The 20455-nt window shown below is 37.8% G+C and overlaps 1 protein-coding gene across 2 annotated transcripts; it reads right to left on the bottom strand.

The window, feature by feature from the left end:
* Positions 1-1768: 1768 nt before the first annotated feature.
* Positions 1769-11626, bottom strand: LOC143875890 (F-box protein At5g49610-like). 2 transcript variants are annotated; one of them, XM_077377473.1, is made up of 4 exons: positions 10303-11626; positions 10006-10097; positions 5464-5511; positions 1769-2097 (listed from the first exon to the last, which is right to left on the bottom strand). In XM_077377473.1, exons 1-4 carry the CDS (start codon positions 11435-11437, stop codon positions 2092-2094), a joined length of 1281 nt encoding a protein of 426 aa, XP_077233588.1. In that variant the 5' UTR covers positions 11438-11626; the 3' UTR covers positions 1769-2091. The 2 variants fall into 2 exon arrangements, with proteins under 2 accessions (XP_077233588.1, XP_077233587.1); XM_077377472.1 differs by having other exon boundaries at positions 5443-5511.
* Between the last annotated feature and the right edge of the window lie 8829 nt (positions 11627-20455).

The raw sequence follows: 20455 nt of genomic DNA on the forward strand, positions 1-20455 counted from the left end.
TTAGCAGAGCTATTCTTATCCCGGATTTATTGCTCTACTAACTTGCTATTCTGATTCTCACCAAAAACGTAACGATTCCCAATTTTTTATATACTTTGATATCCTATTAACATTCAATTTCCTTTTCTGCCCAAGTTTTCCATACAGCTTAAGTCTCTCTGATTTGAGGATAAAGGACTACAAAATTAACGGTTTAGATACAGATGATTTTCTGTATGGATCTAAACCGTTAATTTTTGTATGGATCCCGGATTTATTCCTACTTAATTTCCTTTTCTGATTTTCACTTTCCTTTAGGCCACATTTGGATGCCGGCAAGATTTAGATTTGGATTTAGTTGATATTTTGAACTGGACCAAATCCTTAGATTTCCAAATCAGCTACAACAGTGCAAAAAATTTCGATTTTCAAATCTTTTTTGCAAGACATTCTTTGGAAATCAATATTTGTGGCAACTTCCGTCAGCGTTACTGCTCCTCGACGTTGCTCCGGCAGCAGCGATCCCTCCCTCCCTTTCTTAAAACATGATCATGAAGATGATTGATGTGTTTTGTATCCAAAACTCATATCCAAATCAAAATACAAAAGCATGAGGTATCCAAACGGGTTTGATTTCCTATTAGCATGTCATTTCCTTTTCTGCCCCCCTCTCTCATGTGTAGAATAAATAACTACAAAAATCAACGGTTTGGATCACTTAGACGTGCCACAGGTGGGGCCTAGAGACTTTCTCTTAATAACGAATAGCACCCACCAACTTATTAGCATTATCCAATCAAAACAATGGAATTTAAATCCACATTCCCTCGTTTCAATAATTACACTCCGCTCTTAATTTTGCACTTTTAAAATTAGTTTTTGGCTACTGATACTGGCACTGCCATGAGCCTTAGCTCTTTTCTTTTATACCACTTCTCTCGCAGCGAATCTCCATGAGATGGAAAAGTACAGTGAGACCCACATAACTGGATGATCAAAGCCATTTATTTGTTGGGCCCCAACTACAATATGTTGAACGCCAACATAAATAGATGGCTAGCTATTGAAACCCCAACAAATTGGAGGGTTTAGATTATCCTGTGCTGAAGATTTTTGGTAGACGGCTTATCTAACCTGGGCCCAACAAATTAGTGCCGTACCTTTTTTTTAGGGAAGTCATATATCCGCCCCTTTGGATTACTTGGGACACCCAGCAGCAGTGTATCAATGATTGCGGAGGGGCTGATGTAGAGGGTTAGGACTTAGGATCAAACCAAGGACATACATTTGGGCATGGCCTATTTAATTCTGAGCCCAACAAATGAAAAGGCTTAGATCATCCAATTATGTGAGCCCACTGCATATACTTGCATGGATGTGCGGACCCCATATAGAACTCAAAATTGTCCAATGGGTATCATATAATTACCCTCCATTTTCCCTCAGCTAGCCCCCTCTACTGTATTTATGACCACGCGTTTACACTACAAGGCGGTGGCCCAGGGAAGAAAAAGGGGCCATTCCCTTGTACAATATATGATAAAATATAAATTAGAAAATAAAAAATACGGTTTTTCTAGGCAATTTTGAGGGCTCACTTTTGCAGCAGAGAATAGCTAGACATGCTCACCTATTAGCAGAATTTGTCTTATACATTTAATTCATCCAAGGTGGCAGCTCTTTGCCGCAAAAGTGAGGCCAGAAACGGATTTCCGAAAATTGCCTAGGAAATCCCTAAACATATGCAGCGAAAGGAGATTTTAGCGTTTATTCAGACAAACTATATGCATGATGAATATAAATTTCTTAGAATCTTGGGTCTAGTCATAAGACTCATAACTAGTTAATGAAAAATGAAAAGGGGGAGGACTGAATACAGATGACATTTTCAAATTAGAGATGCAGCAGAGTAATTTAATCTAGCCACCCTAATCATCCTCTTCTATTGGATAATCACTCCTACAAATTGGCATCCAACAATGGAGAAGACCCTACCTTTGTTCCTTGTCATTTCTAATGAATTGAGAAAACAAAAGTTTACCAGGAGAGAGGACTGATTTGTGCAAAAAAGCCAGAAAAGATGATCTAATAGATTGAAAACTAAAGGCTTCATCAAAACTGCAAAAAATGAATAGAAGGTTAGATAGGAACACAGACAAGCTTTCCACATGAAGTTGTTACCAGACATATATAATCAAGAGAAACAACAGTGTAGTTATACTAGAATTGTAAGCAAAAACACATTTAGGTAGTTGGCCAAGATAAACTTGCAAGTTACAAACAACTAAAAACAGTCACATTGAATATAATGTTACTTATTCTTATATTGGCTTAACAAACCCTTTGGCACAGTAAAATTCTAGCACCAAAACAATTTTAAAGGGGAGACCAAATCGTAGAAGGCACAAAAATTATATCCTTGGGCTTGTCCTTAGTTCGTGAAAATGCCTATCAATAAAGCGTGCAAATCATACAAGGCACAAAGAAACATTTCTAAACCAATGCAGACCATTCATTCTATACCAACAAAATCCACAAAGGTATACAGACCATTTCTGTTATCCGTACAGAAGCAACGAGCAAAATAGGGTCCTTCATATACCAGTTATTACTTCTATATGCAATAGCTTCAATTCTAAAGACAAGATTTGTATTCAAAGAGCTCCAATCAAATGGGTTCAACTTTAAGAATTCTCCCGGATAAGATTGGTTGGCTTAGAACTTTGAGAACCATGGTCGTGGTGTTGGGGTTGTTAGGAACCTGACGTTCGTTCAGGAGAATGCATTTTTTTTTTTGGGGGAAAATGACAGGAGAATGCCTTTTGTGAACCTATTGGCGAACACTTCCGGCAGCACAGAGCTCCGGCATAGCAGACATAACTCCCCTTTTCCTAACCCAAACTTAAATTTAATTAGGGTAGATGGATATTGAAAAGGAGATTGGGAGATCCATTCAAACAACAAATCATAAATCTCTCACCAGTTGCCTTAGTTCAGGTATAGCGAGAGAGAGAGAGAGAGAGAGAGAGAGAGACACACACACACACACACACACAGAGGCAAACTGATGAACCACTAAACATAGATTGTAATTCTAACTGCCCAATCTGGAGGCTACGAATGGATGATCCGAAGCTATATAGAGGCAATAATTGTACACCCAATAATACATGTAAACCAATAATTGTCCACCCAATAATACATGTAAACGTGTATCTGATAGTTAAGATTGCTTAAGCAGCATGCCATTGGACATTGGATTTCCAATTTATGGTCTACAAAGTACAGTTTGAAGAGGGGTGGGGAAACCTGTTAGGGGACCTGTTCACGATTCAGTATTGTATCACGTTTATACAACTGAGACAATTATATTAGGCATTAGCAATAGTTATAATTGATTCAAAACACAGCTTCGAGTTGAAAATGAATTCCTAGCTCTGTTTGTGGTTAGCAAGGGTTATCTTGATCAGTAAGAAACACTGACACTTGGACTGTATCGAGGTTTGACATTCAAGGAGAATGATGCTTCTAATGGCAGTAATGATCCAGCTACTTTAACCTTGGGTGTTAAGTCTATCAGCAACAACCAAGGATGCTAGAGGTTTCAAGAGTTAGATAGCTGACATGTAACCAGGACAGGAGACAAATTCCCTTTAGAGAAAGGTTGCCAATGTGAGACCAATTAACCCAAGTGTCTAGTTCTATGGTTGGGAATTTGCACAACCGCTCCGCTAGAAATTTAGCTAGTACCTTATACAATAGTTTTAGCACTCCCTCGCGTCCGTGTCGACACCCCTGAGTCGACTTCCTTTTACCTTGGCTGCATTCCGCGTTGCGCCACATCCACGTTTCATGCTTTTCTATATCGGCATTTTTAAAAACTCCTTTGACTCTCCCGAATTATGACCACGTCAACCGAGTTCTCAGCCGCATCAACTGAGTACTCTACTGCATTGTGCCGAGTTGAATAGGAATTTCTTTGACTGCGTTCCGCGCCGCATCCACATTTTTAAACACTCTCTTATACAGGATACGAACTAAGCTTATGGGGCGGTAGTAGGTTACAGTTACAGCTCCTCTTACTTTGGGAATTAAAGCCATAAGGTTGCAGCTGTTCCTCTGTCTCACTCTAAGTCATCATAGAATTCTTTAAAGAATCTCAGAATATCTTCTTTGACATACTGCCAAGCCCCAACATTGCTTGGAAAAGCAAGGCAGAAGCCATTGGGACAGGGTGCTCTGTCTCTCCCCAATGATAAAACCACCTTTCTATCTCCTCCTCAGCAAACATCCTTGGCTATTGATATTTCAGAATTAACGGGGAATTTACAGGCAATTGTGCATTTGGTATTTATATGCTTACTACAATTGTCTATTTATAAACTATATATATAGTTTTTTTTTTTTTTTTTGAAAATATATATACAGTATTATGAAGATCTTTATATGCCCAATTAGAAGTAAATTGCTTCTGACCATGACCGATCTCGCATAAGGTGGGCAAGTTGGATCACAGTATTTTACCTAGTAATACTATAAGCATTTGATTTGTTTTCCTCAGGTCTTTGAGGTGGCTCCTTTGCTCCACATGGTGGAGCTTCGTAAGACTGGTGGCAACGCATTGGAGTTTCACAAGGCATGCTTAAACTACCGGGAAATTTCATAAAGGCATAGTAATCTCTCAAGGAAGACCAACTAATGTCTTCAATTTTTTTGAATAAATGACAGTACTCCAAGAACTTCTCATCAAGGTTAACAGACATTGTCTACATGGACAAGTTGGTGGAAACCATTTGTTTACTGAGTTCGAATTTATTTTTAAAGGTCATGACAGATCCTTTGCCATAGGTACAATTATCAGTTCTTATTGTTTCTCCCTAATTTGTCTTTTTTTAGTATTTGATAGTTATGCTGGAATTGAACCCATGCCCAAATGTTGGGTCACAGATCACCTTCCATTTGAACCCTTTACGAATTTATGAAAGTTACTAGTAAGAAACCCCACGCAATGCATGGGATGACTAAGAAAAAATTAATGGTTGATTAAAAGAAGCATTAAATTTTTTCAAATAGAAAAATGTATTAAGCAATATAATTGAACATTGATTGACAGTAAGTTAAAAATGATAGAAATTTACCAAAAAACAAACCATAAATGCTTGAAACTCTCCAAAAATTTGACAACATAAATGAAATAATGTTTTGAGGATCACATCATAATTTCATTATCCTCTAGATATGGTAGTTGTAGCAAGTTAGCAATGCTCATAAAGTTAACACTCGCTCCACCACAGTATCGGTTAAATCAATGGACAAACTATAACTCATTATTTATTTCACTAGTATTTCTAATAGAAATTGGCAAATGCTTTACATGTCATGAATTAAATCAGTCTAAGGAACAATCAATGTAGAGATCAGCTCCGAACCCATTAGAAAAAGATAAAGAGCAAGAAAGAAAACCTAGGGTTGTGAAATGGGTACATTGATGGTTTCATGCGGTGTTGGTTCTTGTGCGGCTGGTTTTTTTGGCTGCCATAAAATAGAAGAAAAATACAGAAATTGTTAAGTGGGAAATAGAAATGGCCAAAGATAACAAATTGCATAAAAATCCTTGAAAAATTAATAGGAGGAAAAGGGGAAATTTATCAAATGGCCAATGCAGACAACATAGACATCATTTACACAATTGAGAATGCAAATCACAGATATCCACAGAAGTGTGAATGAGATGGCCCACAAAATAGTGAAATCTGAGGTTAAGCAAGCTATATTGTATTTTGGCCAATTATTACACGTTGTTGTGCACAATTATTTCAACTTCGTCTTGTGCAAAGACAGCTTGTGTAGATCCGTCATTTAAGTGGCTGATTCTAAGGAAATTTGGTGCAAATTCCACTCAAAATACTCTAGAAAATTATATATAAAATTACTAAATTCATAAACGGGAATCAATTGAACTCGTAGGAAATTTGGTAGGAAATATTTAAAAGATTAAAAAAATCAAAAGCTACGAAGATTTAAAGAGTGAAGTAGATAGCAAAAGGCAAAACTCCACTAACCCAAGAGGCCCTCCTTTCCCGAATCACGCCGAATTCATCTCTGCTATTTGCAGGTTCTCCATGTTCTACATAAAATAAGTAAAAGAGAGAGATAGAGAGAGAAGCATCGGAGCGTACCCAGAGTCAGAAATGAGCACAGATTTCAAACTTCGATTTTCTCCAGCTGAAGCCACTTACACCGTAACTTCAAACCCAGCAAAGGATAGCAGAAACTATTGCCTCTATGCCGTGGAATCGCATTCTGTGGTATTGAGAGAGGCTTTGAAGGGGTGTCCGGCAAGAGAAGAAGATGATGATTGGAAACCCTAAATTGGATCGATGGCAGGTATGGAATTGGACGGTCGGAAGAGTTAGGGTTAAATTTTGGGAGGGCTTTAGGCTTTTAGTAGCGGGTATGAATTGCAGAAAGTCATGGAGAGTGATGAGACAATGCTACATGAGAGGGAGGGGGGTTCCTTAACACTGGTCTTCATTTGGCCGAATGGATGGGCCGCGATCTTGATCTACTGACTCTAATCACATTTGTTCATCAAGCGGTCGCCATGGTTGGAGCTGCCATTCAACTCGGATTGCAAGGGATCCATTGGTGTTGTGGCCAATGGGATAGGCAGACCTCTCTAATAGAGGCAAAAAAGGAAAACTGGAGTGAAAAGGGGGTTTCCAAATGGAAATTACCATTTCCGTAGGAGGGGCTTCCTTTCAAACCGGGGGTTTGAGGTGGGGGAGATAATTTATCGTCAAAATCAAACAGAAAGTGGGGAATTTAATTAGTAGGCGGCAAAATCGATTTAGTAGGGGCGACAAACTCAAACGGACCGCAAAATCAAATCCGTAAAGGCGACAAACCCGAATTATTAACAACAAATTCGATTTTGAAAGGGAAAAACTTTTATTTTTATAATGGTATCTGGTTTTATTGAAAAAAAGACCGAGGTGGTCAAGATACAAAGCAGATAAGAAGAAACAAAAATTAATAACAAGTGGCCTTTCATCACGTTTGATTGGATGGATAGATCTTCTTGGTCCTTTCATCACGTTCGGGGCTCTGCTAACCAAGTGGCCGATCGTCTGGCTAGGGAGGGAGTGTCCAAGGATGAGCTAGTACTTTTCGATTCACTCCTAGCCCTCTCTTTTCTTCTTGTTATTAAATTTTGTATTTTTTCAATAAAAAAATTTCTGGGAACAAAAGTGAATGACAATGCAAAGAAACATGCCTAGTATATATTATAGATAGATATTGATAGATGTCATGTAGAACCATATCAAAAATGGATATTATGAACTTGTTCTCGAGTATGAGGGCCACAGATGACAGAATGTGTTGCCATAAATCGGTCTTGGAAGAACACTTGAGATTCGAGTATAAACAGGATATGTCTAGCATTCTTTTAGGACTTTAAAAGGCTTTTCTTTGGTAGCTGATTGAGTTGAATTCTTCATTACAGCTCATGAAACTGGAGAACTTTCCATTTGCACAATATATGAATTCTTTTTCCGTAAATTTTATCACTTTGATGTCTGTATAATCCATGTACATTTAAGTTGAAACTTAGCTAACATGTGTTATGTAACAGTCTCCATTCCTTTGTTCTTGAATATGTACCATGTAAGAGTCGCCATTACTTGTGTTCTTGCTTTCCATAACATGAACTGTCGTACATAGGCGCGGTATACTGAAGCGGACCTACTTTCAAAAAAAAAAAAATACTGAAGCGGACCTCATATATTTCAGCTTTTATTAATTTTTTGGAGTCTTGATCAATCCTATCTCATAAGACTACGTTATTCTCATGACAATGATTGTTATATAATCTCTTACAGTTGTCACTGAGCTATAGTGTTTTTAATGTGGGGGAATTAATTCAGTTGTGAAGTTAAGGCCAACGGTCGAGTGTTAATAAAAAGAGTAATGGCTGATGAGAATCTTGAGGGGATTGTGATGGAGAGAATGAAGAAAATATGACCTATATAGTGAAAGTGGATTTTGTCCAACCAATCATAATCAATAATTTTTTTAAATGGAATGGAAAAAATTTACAAAATTTATTTTGCTGGTTTGATTTCGCTTTATTTTGCTTTCTTTCCTACAGAATGATGGATCTTTCTATGTTTAACTGATTTTGTTGCTTATTCAGCACATATAGCTTTGTAATTTCTTCTTCTCGATGCAATTTCCAAGAAGAAACAACTACAACTCGCCTAGCCAAAATTGCCTACCCATTGCTCATACTCTAATGTACAGGATTTTGCGTTCATTAAAATTGCTATTTTGCTTTTTATAAAGATATTATCCATCTGAGGATTTTTTACAGTAATGATCGATATATTATCCATCGGAATCTCAAATGTTAGTGAGGCGGAGGTCCGAGCAACCTATCAGGGGTTAAAATGCTTGGATAGAGGCTCCTTGGATCAGGTGATTGTGGAGGGAGACTCCCTAATGTCATCTGTTGGCTTCATGGCGCTCTTGTTCCCCCTTGGAGATTCGCTCAGGTCTTTCATGTCTAGAGATCGGCTAACTCAGCGGCAGACAGATTAGAGAGAATGGATGTTCACAAGGAGGGACTCGAGATGTTTAACTATCTTCCCTCTTGAGCTTTTATTTCCTTTTGTTGTCTTTTGTTTTGTTATTTATGTACCTTTCTTGGTTTGACCACCGCTGTCTTTCCTTTCTTAATGAAATTTTCCACAATTCAAAAAAAAAATGATCAATTTATATGACAGTGATTTGGAGTAATTTCTGTCCATTGTGAGATCCCAAAGAAATGGATTCTGTGGTTTGCAGTAATTTCCATCCAGTGCGAGATCCCAAAGAGATGGAGTCATGCATTCATTTTCTATGCCAAAGACATGAATTCTTGCATTTCTATGACAAAGGATTCCAATATGCTTTTATTTCTTACAGTCTTTTTTTACAAGACAAACACAGTTACACGCATATGTGACCTCCCTTTGTCTAATAAAGCATAATTTCCATCTTGTTCTGCATATTTAATTTTCTTCTGAGATGCAAGCAATTTGGTGTGTGAAGATCATCCACAGCCAAACGGTTACAATCTCAAAATTATTCAAAATTAGCTGTGTGGATATGAAAATACCAAGAACACACGATTTTTAGATCGCGCGTGCCATGAGCTACATATTTTTATTAGTATACTTAACTTCAAGATAGCTTACCTATCCATAAAAAACCCATAATAAAACATAACTTCAAGCTAGCTTACCTATCCATAAGGAAAAAAAACTTACCAATAATGGGATTAAAAGTGAACCGAGTCAACATCACCGGTGATTATGTAGACAGTGAAATGTTATGTTGAAGTCTAATAATACTACCAAACAAATTCAAATCGCTCTCCATAAGGAAATTTGCAGACATTCAACATGGCATCAGGTTCTGACCGCCAGTTTGCTTTTCTCATCGCTGAGTTTAGAACTACCTCAAGCACCAATTCCACAAAGCAATAGTACAAGCTTCTCAGTCAAGTAAATGAGAGAAATGGTTTTAATCAGATAATTTGACATCAACAAAAGAATCAAATGGACCATGTTTATAAGTCGATGAATCGGGTTTCAATCATAATTAACAATCATAAGGGTCCAATTCAAATGCCAGTCATAAAAGAAATTTTGGAACTGACAATGACAAAATAAATCTGATGAATTAGAAACATAACAGATTCTGAAGCAAAGAGAACATGGCATCAGACAATAGGCAAAGTTCCATACATGAAAGTTCAGTGTGCACGAATCAGAATAAGATTATTTATTTTACATCACCTGTCTTTCGCAAGTGAGTTGATTTTCATTCACAGAATGCAAAAGTATGACATAATATGTTTCTAAACCAGATGCATAAAAAAACTGGGTATATTATAATGTACGCATCTGGAATCCCGAACGAATACAGAAACAAGACACAAATCTCAACGAAAGGCATAATAGCCATAGTTCTTTCACTCACCATCGCATCCAAGTCAAATTCAATCTGGGAGGTGTTTGTGCATGCAGTTTGAGGAAATCTTCTATGTCCAGTTGGGGTTGGGGACATGTAGTCTGAGGAAATGCAAGATTCTTAAAAACAAGTTGGATAGAAAAATTCTGAAACAATTATTCATACACTAACAAAATTGAAATTGCAACAAAATAATTATATAAATAGAAACGTACATATCATTGATGTTAGAAAAGGAAATATCTTTTGAATGGTCACAATAAAAACATGAAGAACAAGAAGATTAAAGAAAGAGAGAAAACTAACAGTGTTTGTTAGGCTTATCCTTCTTGGGTATTGGAACTTGACTTTTCTTGCATATTATGAAGTCAGGGCAGCGATCTTCATAAGGGACATCTTTATAAGGGGTAAAACAATGCTTAATCATATTATGCATTTTGAACTCTCTCAACTCTCCTGTCTCCGGATCATAAGAGAAGACAGTCCTTTTCATCCAAAACAGCACTACATTTCCACTCTCGCAGGGCAATGGCCATGGATTCCGAATGTGTACACCCCTATGTCCAAGTATTGTATCCAATCCAATCGAATACATCTTCGAAAATTGCCGATGTTCATTCATGATCCATATCTCTATCTCCGTGTCTCTGATTATAGTGAAAGCAAGCCTACCTTCCCATTCCCCAATCGCAATTCTATCTTCTGTCCCAGCACCATCTTCAAATGGGATGAGTATTTGAATATTTCCATACGGGTCAAACTCATTGGAAAATCCAGAATACATAAATGGGATGAGACTCACACGATTTCCATCTGGGTCAAACTCCATAATTTGATAGGAACGGTAAGGTTTCCAATACAAAAGGCCACCTATGGAAAATGGTCTAAATGGAAGATAAAATGAGCCAATGATCTTTGCTCTAGATACCTCCCAATTACCCATCTCTGAAGAAAATACTTGGAAGTGCATTTCAGTTTTGCCTCTGTACTCTTTAACAAGAGGGAAAACTAGTTTATAACAAGGAGAGTGTTCTGAAGGATCAAAAGCCAATCCTGCAGCATAGATTAATGCTTTGCCCTCAGAAGGAGGGTCAGGGATGAAATCCATTTCTCTAGTTTGAGGATTATAAATGCAGATTTTCCTACTTATTGAATGACAAAAGACAAGCAATCCATTGCATGATGCAATGATATCATAACAGAATCCCATACAGTCAGGTTTGTTGATAGGATTTCCATTAGCATGGAGGAATGACCAATTTTTATAGTCACAAAAGATGAGGTTTAGGGGTGTTGGCAAGGTATTAGAGATTCGTATTTTCCACCTTTTGCATACGGATTTGAATCTCAATAGAGATTTCAAAGGGAGGCGAGCAAGGATTTGAATGTCGATTATGTCTTCAGAGAGAAATTCCCCTTTTGATTTCTTCTCCATCTCCATGTTTCTTCTTCTGAGTTAGGGTTTTGGTTTTTCTTAGGGTTAGGGTTAGGGTTTCCTCTCTAAAAATGGAATGGCTTACTAACTCACTTCACGAATCACGATTGTAGGAATTTCTTCTTCGCGCCTTATTAGGATCATATAACTAATGACATTGTTTTTTACAGAGTTAAGGAGATAGAGAAAGGCATTTTGTCGATGGGCTCCTAATTAGTTATACAGTTCATAAATCATGATCCATATCTCCTTCTTTCGCACAAGGGATTTCGCGGATGGGCTTTTGCATGAGAGAGCTGCCACCTCGTGAATGAAGACAAAATCTGCTGAAAGTGAGCTATCACGTGCAATAGCCCATCAGCGAAATGCAGATCCCTTGTTGAATTAGTTAGATGATCCTAATTAGTTACACACTCCATCCTAATCCCTGCATTTGAAGGTTAGACCGTTAGAGTTAGGGTTTCCACACACGCCCTAATTTGTTGTTACATTATTTGAAACTTTGGCACTCTTTGGATTGACGGAATTTTTTTGGAAAAGTTTGAGAAGGAAAAATATTTCTTAAAGTTCTGAACTTTTTTTTACACCATGAAAAAAAAAAAAAAAAAAAGATAACTTGAATTATTCTTCTTCTTTTTAGTTTTTACCTGTTGAGACCTTCGAATTTATGTTAATAACTTCAATAACCAATAAAAAATTAACCATAATCATATTATTTCCCTCTAAACTTAGGAAATAAAAAAATTTCCAATAAAAAATTTTCTGTAAGAAATATTTTTCTTGCAATCCAGACCATTTAGATGGTAGGCCCTACCATCGATACTGAAATAAAAAATACTCGTCTTTATTGAAGATCAGAACTATCAAATCAATGGATTGCAAATAAATGGTTAAAGATTAAGCTGACTGATCAAATGGCTATGAATACTCAATCAGAGGGACTTCTACTTTGTGTCAACTGCAATCTCGAGACCCTCAAGTGAATAAGACAAAAATATAAATTTATAAATTAATTTTTCGATTATGTGATAAAATTTTAATTTTTTGAGTAAGTGTTATTGAGTTTCTCCTGAGGGTTGGTGTTTCTAAGTCTAGCTTGGAGTGGTTTGATTATCTCCTACCTTGATTTTGTATTTTCGTTTTTTTCTCTTTCTGTAATTTGCTAGAACCATCTTGGTTTGTCTTTTAATATATTCTCATTTTTACCATCTAAAAAAAAAAAAAAAAAGTTTCTCAATCCTTCATTGAGTTTTAAAAAATTAATTGCATCAGTCGGTGCCTCCCTAAACTGGGAGAAGCTAAAATTATAAAATAGTAAAATAAATTTTAATTTGCATGGATAGTAAGTGTCATTTCTAATCGGTGTAGAAGGGTAGAGATGATTTTTCCCTTGTACAGTAAGTTAAAGGAGGAACTATACCTATATTTTTCTATATCATATGATGAATGATTATGTTTTCAAAGGGAAAAATATATATATGATACGTGCTAGATCTACTTGGGCATACACGATTCTCACTCTCTAGGATTAGCATTGAAGACTTGACTCAATAAGCAGTTGCAGCTTCCTTTATTCTCTCCCAATTTCACCTCCTGGATAATAGTAAGCTTATTTGGAAGTTCTCATCTTTGTTTAGTTAGTTGCTTGTAAAGAGAAGTAATCTTCTCATGTAAATCTTCTCCTATCAGTTGTTGCTTTCTTATTTAAATTAGGTGGATTAATAAGAAAGATATCAAGAGACATTTTCACCCAAGTAGTGGAGATCTGATTATCCTAGAAATTAGTAGTTACTCTGTTTTGAATTCCATATTTGCTCAAAATTGCTCCCAAAAAGGAAACCTATGTCAAAATACCAGCACTCAAAAGCATAGATGGAAACCATAAATAGTCCATGTACTTAAAATCATTCACAAATGAAGATCCTAGCCGTCCATATTGTAGGGCGTGAAAAACTCCACAAAAGATAGGGTTACGATTGTAGGAGGATTTAATAGTGTCCATCCGTTCTTACAAATAAAGCAAAAAGAAAATGCAATGCTGCCAAATTATTGGATGATCCAAGCCAATCATTTGTTGGGCCCAACTTAAATAGGCCATGCCCAAAAATCATCTCTATATGACGACTCTAACACTCTAACCTGTAGAGGTTTAAAATGGATGTCATACAACCCTCTACAAATCGGAGGGTTGGGATCATCCTAAGGAGATGATTTTGCGGCAGGGGCTATTTAATTCGGAGCCCAACAAATGAATGGTTTGAATCGTCCAAGGATGTGGACCCACTACATGTACTTATATTTACGCGCAGGTCCGGTATAAAACTCAACATTGTCCAGTATAGGTGATTTTTGTTTCATTAGTCCTCTAATGAAGGTCCAATGTGGTTTTGATTACCAAAACACCTGAAGCCTTTGAGTTGTCAATTTAAAGGCCATAAATTGAAGGCTTTGAGTTGTCAATTTGAGAGTTTTTACATAGTGTTCCCACATGCGCGTACATTTATTTTTAGAAGATACAATAGGGCCCACATTGTTCGATGATCCAAATCATGTATTTCTTGGGCCCCAACATTATTAGGTCCTACCCCAACATGTAAGAAGATTTTATTAAAGTTGATGTGTGATTTCTAAGCGTACTCCTTTACCACCAACCCAGCTTTGTATCTTTTAAAATTATCCTACAAGTCTTTTTAACTTGTAACCAAGGATTTAAATTTCGGTTTCGGAATACGTTCGGTCCTCACTGAAATTTCAGGCGAAATTAGACGAAATCCATAAACGGTTCTCCCAATTTATTTCGATCGGAATTTCCAAAATTTTCGGTAATTTCGGCTAAAATTTCGGGATTATATCAAATAGTTTTCAAAAAATCCAGATTTTTGGATGAAATCCCTGAAATTCCGAAATTTCGGTCAAAATAAAGTAACATTTCGACTTTACCCAATTTCGATTTTGTTATCAACCGAAACCCGAAATTTCGGATTTCAGTTCAAATTTAAAACCCTGCTTGTAACACATCTAGAATAGATTGCCCTGAGCTCCTTGATTGGTCTACCAAATTCCATCTTCTATTAAAGTTGATGCGTCCATCTCTTCTTTCATCCACCTTCTTCATTCACTAGAATCAACCATCAACCTCTCACAAGCTTCTTAATAAGAATTTGGCTCATAAACTTTTAATAGGCACGCATTGGCACTACCATTATTAATTTGAGGCATGATAGATGAGACATATGTTTCAATTTAGCGGGAGGCTTGGTAAAAAAAAAATTCTGTCATGTGAAAAAAAAAGAGTTTTACATGAACACACCAAGTGGTGGTAGGAGACGGGGTAGGGAGGATAGAGAATGGAGGGTTGACAGAGCCTAAGGAGAGGGTGATGAGTGGGTAAAAACAAGGAAAAAAAAACACTTGTTTTGAGTATTGGATTTTTTTCTTAATCCTTGTGCTCAGTTCTCACCCTCTCTTCCTTCACTCCCTCTCAAACCTCTCTCTCTCTCTCACACACACACACACACAACTCGGTGTTCTAACATTTCATTTAAAAATAAACCTCCTTAGTCAAACTAATGAACCACTAAACATAGATTGTAATTCTAACTACCCAATTTGGAACCTACAAATGGATGATTCCAAAGTCATATAAAGGCAATAATTGTCCTCCCAATAATACATGTAAACTTGCATCCGAATTGGCCATTGGATTTCCAACTTATGCCCTACAAAGAACAGTCTGGATTAAAGGATAACTTGAACTATTTCTGTTCATTTTTTACCCGTAGTGACTTCAATATATGTTAATATACCATAGATTAACCATAATCTTCTCATTTCCCTCTAAAACAAGCAAGAAAAAAAAATTCCGTCAGAAAGTTTTACTCGCAGTCCAGGGAGAAAAAAAGCTTGGCAAAAAGTTTTCATGCCTTGATATTTGATCCAACAGCAGACCACATTTCAGTTTGCTGATGGATCAAATATCAAGGGTGTTAGGGTGGTATGGCCCACACTGGACTTCACGGTCTCTGTTTGGTTGCCGGAAATTTTTTTGGTTCTTTCCTGGGAGATTAGTGAGAAAAAAAACTCCCTAAAAGTATCCGGTAAACATGTTTGGTTGACCAGACTATGGTGGGAAATTTGTTTGGTTACTTGAACTGTTGGGAAGAAAAATATTCTTGTACATGCTTATTTTTTGTTCTTAGAATTGTTTTGGTTCCTGGGAGTATTTTTTTCCCCTTCCTGAGGTTTCGTGCCGGGTTATTTTGGTTCTGGGGTTATTTTGGTCCTGGGATTATCAACCAAACGTATGTTTCCTGCGGAAATTCCACAAAAGTCCCAAGAGTCAAAAATATTTTTCTAGCTTGAAAAGGTTGATCTAAAGGCTAGGAATTGGATGACGTGTGCTACATTTATTTCTTCGTGTCTTTATCTCTTTCGCTTTTAGGTGGAAACCAATCACAAAGCATCTATTTATCCACTTCGTAGGAATGACAGGTGATGCCATCCCTTTGTTTTGGTCCTCGCCACCTATCTCTTTTATAATTGCTTACATGCGTTTCAAGACTTTCACTCGGACTCAGACTCGGAAAAAGGCGTGGTTAACTCGTCTATAATTGATAAGGAAAAAAGACTTGATCGACCAGACAGAGCCGCAGAGCAAGACCCATAACCGAGTCAACTCAGGTGAGTCGATTGGCTGGGAAAGCTTTTAATCAATGATTCTCCACCGGTGTATGCTGGCAAGTGGCAAGTCAGAAAATTGGTGAGTAAGAAATGTAGCAAAAGGAGTGGGTGGCAATATCAATGTCCCATTCTATACTGTAATCAGTATAATGCATGCACTTAAAAAGGGTACTTGAATGAAAGGGACCTTCTTGTCCCGGTTGTGTGTTAAGACATGCTACTCATCTATAAGCTTTTTAAAATGACCAAAGTAGCCAGGGCTTTTGACAAAATTGACCCATGTGAGTTGAAAAAAAGGAGTAACATGCCTCATCGCTGTCATGCTTAGTAAGGATAGTGCGAATTAGCCGATTATTAAAAGAATATTTTCTCTTTTGATAACTAATGTGAATGAGGCAATTCTATATGAGTAATCTAGATCATTCATAACAGAGCAATTGGCCAAAAGAGTGAAGTAGGAGTTCCACACAACACATCATCTTTAGTCCTATAAAAATATTATCCGGACACTAACGCTTTACGTGTTTGTTGCAAACTTTACCACTAAGGCCACATATTTGCCGGCCATGGAAGTCTTTTCCTGAAATATTAGATTATCAAGTAGTGGGAGAGAGGCAAATTAATATTTCATGGAAAAAAAATTCTTGGTTGCCAAGCATGGCTTGAGAGACTGTTTGGAAAGCTTGGAGATCTTTTCATTTTCCATGGGTGTAAACGAGCCGAGCCGAGCTTCGCCCAACTCGGCTCGGCTCGGCTCGTTAAGCTCAAAAGCTGGCTCGGCTCGTTAAGCTCAAAAGCTCGGCTCTGCCAAGCTCTCGAGCGGCTCACGAGCCTTATCGAGCTTGGCTTGTATTAAGGGCAATGATATATTCACACCCCTCATCGTCCTTGGACAGCCCTATCTAGTCTAATTTGACTACTCTTTTTACACCACGGGGGGTGGTCCAAGTAACAAATGGAGTTCCAAAAAAGAAGTGACATATTTTGCCTCCCCCTGTCACTCCATAGACAACCCTTTTAGTGTATATATTTATATATAATATACATATATTAAATCTTTAACGAGCCGAGCCGAGCCTGGCCTAGCTCGGGCTCGGCTCGTTAAGCTTAACGAGCCTGGCAAGCCGGCTTGGCTCGGCTCGTTAAGGATTCAAGCCGAGCTTCCGACCCGAGCCAAAATTGACACCCTTACATGAAATTGTTTTTCACCATTTTCAAGAAAAAATGTGCAGGACCTAGTGGAACCTGAAACTTGGTTCTGCAGGAGAAAATCTTCTTAGTTCTAAACACCCGATAAGGGTATCATCAGAAATAGTCCCACTAACTGCACCCATGGTTTCAAATTTCAACCAAGAACCGAAATTTAGGACCAAAATTTTGGGTTTCGGTCAACCCCGAAACCGAAATTGGGGATACACGAAACATTACATTATTTCGTCCCGAAATTTCGGTCAAAACTTCGCTTTTTCCAAAAGGAAATTCACCAAAATTCTTGATTTTTTTAATTACTTAATATTTACCAGAAATTCAACCGAAATTACCAAAATTTCAGTAATTTCAGCTCGGAACAAAATATTCTTTTTAATCATTTCGTCGGATTTAGGCCGAAATTTTGAGTTTCAGTTCGAAACCAAAATTTGAAACCATGGTTGCACCAACCATTAGCATGCTGACATAATTGGCACATAGGGTTAACATTTCTCTTTATTTTATTTATGGGTTGGTCAACCATCAGTCATTGCAGTGCCCTTATTGGATAATGCAATTTGAAGTTGAGACGTCATTGATTCTCAAAGTGTGTAAAAAAACCACTACATTACTTGAACTGAAAGTAAACAACTCTTTTATTCATCTCTGAATTTGTTCTCTCATCAATGGAACACAGCAGATGAAACGAATTTCCCATGATCACTTTGTACTCTCTGAAGTCTGGTCCTTTCAATGAAGAGCAATTTATAGCCAATGGAAGTTGATATTGGCACTCCCTTAATCTTCTATGGATATCCTTCTTTCCTGTTTTAATTTTCTTTTACTTTAAAACTTTTTAGGAGTGACCCCTCCTTCCACATTGAGACTTTTTAAGTTCTAAACTCTAATGGCGAGCAGTTTTAAAGATAAATACAAATATACGAGGCATTAATAGACCAAAAACTCGGGGGTGTGTCAATTGCAACTGATATTGCTGGTGTTGAGACTTGAGACCCAGGTCCAGGTAGAACTCATCCTTGAAAGCTAGCTGGAAATGGGAGTGTGTCCAATTCCTTATAAGTTATAACCCCTTCCACATTCATTTACTTTTTCGATTTGGGGTCTTTTGGCTCTGTTCACTTGTTTTCCCGGGAAAGGAAAAGAAAAGGTTTCCCGGGAATCTGACGTGGCATTAGGAAAAGAAATCCAGAGAAACTGTGTAGGAAAAGGTTTCCCGCACCTGCTCACGTGCGCAGGAATTGTTCAGGAAAAAGTTTCCCGAGAAACTGCTTGCCCACCTTTTTTCACTAGTTTTTTCGGGAAAATAAATCTGACCAAAATAGTGGGATTTAGTTTCCCACACTTGTGAGAAAAGAGACATTTCCACATCATTTTTAGCAATTTCCATGTCATTATTTGACATTTTTCACTTAGGCTTATTACTTTCTCAGGAAAGCAAGTGAACACCAGAATTCTATCTTGTCAAGGAAAAAAGAGGTTGTTTTCCAAGGATTTGCTTTCCCGGGAACGCAAGTGAACAGAGCCGACTATTGGAATGGGATGTGAGAGGCGATTTGGGGTACCTTGTTTTGATGATGTCACTCCACTCTTCATTCTACACTATTGGAATGGATGTGAGAGGCGATTACACTTCCAAAAATCCATCAATGGCCAAACAAAAAATGGGAAAGTAAGGAATCGCGTTATCTAGAACTGTAGACTGCATATGTTGTGGATTCATAGCACCCAATGGGGAAGAAGTTTAAAAACAGAAAACAAGGGTGCATTTGTCAAAACCAGGGTTGTAAAGTCTCACTTATCACAGGAGCAAAACGTTGCAATCATCTACGGTAGAAGCTTACTATGATTAAGACCATTTCAAGAGTGGGCCCTAGACGAGATTCCACAATGAATGGCATGGATCATGATGACATCACATGGGTGGAGTCCAACATATATTTTTGTTCTGTTGCATATGAAGAATAAGAAAACTAGGTAAGAATTGTCTTACCCTGTTACCCAAAAAAGAATAAGAATAAGAAAACATAATGCGTTATGCACCAGTATTACTCATGCAAAATATAAAAAAATCATTTGTAATTACTTTTGCTAGGAAAATATATGGTCTTTAATGTGAATTGCTAGCGAATTTCGCATAAACGCATTTTGTGGCTGACTTCTGCCTGAAACAACTGCCACACAGGCTCACTATCAGCAGATTTTGTCATTCATTTAATTCATGTGAGGTGGCTATCCTCTCATGCAAAAGTCACCTGCGGAATGCCTCACCATGAAATTTCCTAGCAAATCCTCTTATTTAACAAATGTAAAGAAATTCATATCTATAAGGAATTTAATAGCTGTAGAGATGTTGCGGCTTAAATTTGCTCGAATGGACGAATGGGTCCCTCCTGGTCTAGATCCAACGGGGAGGTGATCGGTGGGGTGATCTGCGTGATTACCTGCACTCACAAATTGGGGTCGGGAATGCTCGGAGTTGGAACGCCATGAAAACCCCTTCGGCACTCAAGTCAGCTCGAGGCAATAGACGAAGTTAAGCACGGTGAAATGTATTTTGTTTTGTGTAACTGAATTTGTGTACATGGGGTTTCGTCTCTTTTGCCTAGAGTGCGGGTTTCCCTTTTATAGACGGAGGTTCCGTAACTTGGGGGAAAGTGGCATGCCATGTCAAATGCTGGCATTGGTGCTTGTATTTGTGTTGCCCGTAAGTCCAGTCGTTGTAGTGATGAGTCTGACCGGTGCCGGGATGTCGCACATATGGTGGTGTCATGATAGGTATTGATGCCGCTCTATCCCAAGAGCTCCATTACTATGTAAGATTGGTCAGTGTGATCTCCAGAGGTATCGTGCTGGATAGAAATGCCGTGATGGCTAGGAGCTTCGTCATTCACCGAAGTTTGACTGGCCCGCCATGTGACGGTGTTTGCTTGTGCATCTTCGTAGGTACAGGGGCCATGTGTCATCATGCGGTTGGTGCCCGGTTTAATCAGATCCGTTGAATCGAACCAACAATTATAAGTTGGTCAAATGCCTTTGATAAAACACCATTGAGAACACCTTGATCAGATGATCTAACCCCCTTATCCTTCAAGTCTCGCTTTAGATCTCCTATCACTCATAAATCAATGTGTATTT

The sequence above is a fragment of the Tasmannia lanceolata genome, unplaced genomic scaffold (genome assembly GCF_043159265.1).
Source record: "Tasmannia lanceolata isolate RefF3 unplaced genomic scaffold, GAP_Taslan_0.1 ptg000004l, whole genome shotgun sequence".
Lineage (NCBI taxonomy): Eukaryota > Viridiplantae > Streptophyta > Magnoliopsida > Canellales > Winteraceae > Tasmannia > Tasmannia lanceolata.

Coding starts and splice junctions, on each gene's coding strand:
- LOC143875890 (XM_077377472.1), bottom strand. CDS start 11,437: ATGGAGATGGAGAAGAAATCAAAAGGGGAATTTCTCTCTGAAGACATA. Junction 10,098..10,302: donor GGATAAGCCTAACAAACACT/GTTAGTTTTCTC, acceptor GCATTTCCTCAG/ACTACATGTCCCCAACCCCA. Junction 5,512..10,005: donor AATTTGACTTGGATGCGATG/GTGAGTGAAAGA, acceptor ATTTTATGGCAG/CCAAAAAAACCAGCCGCACA.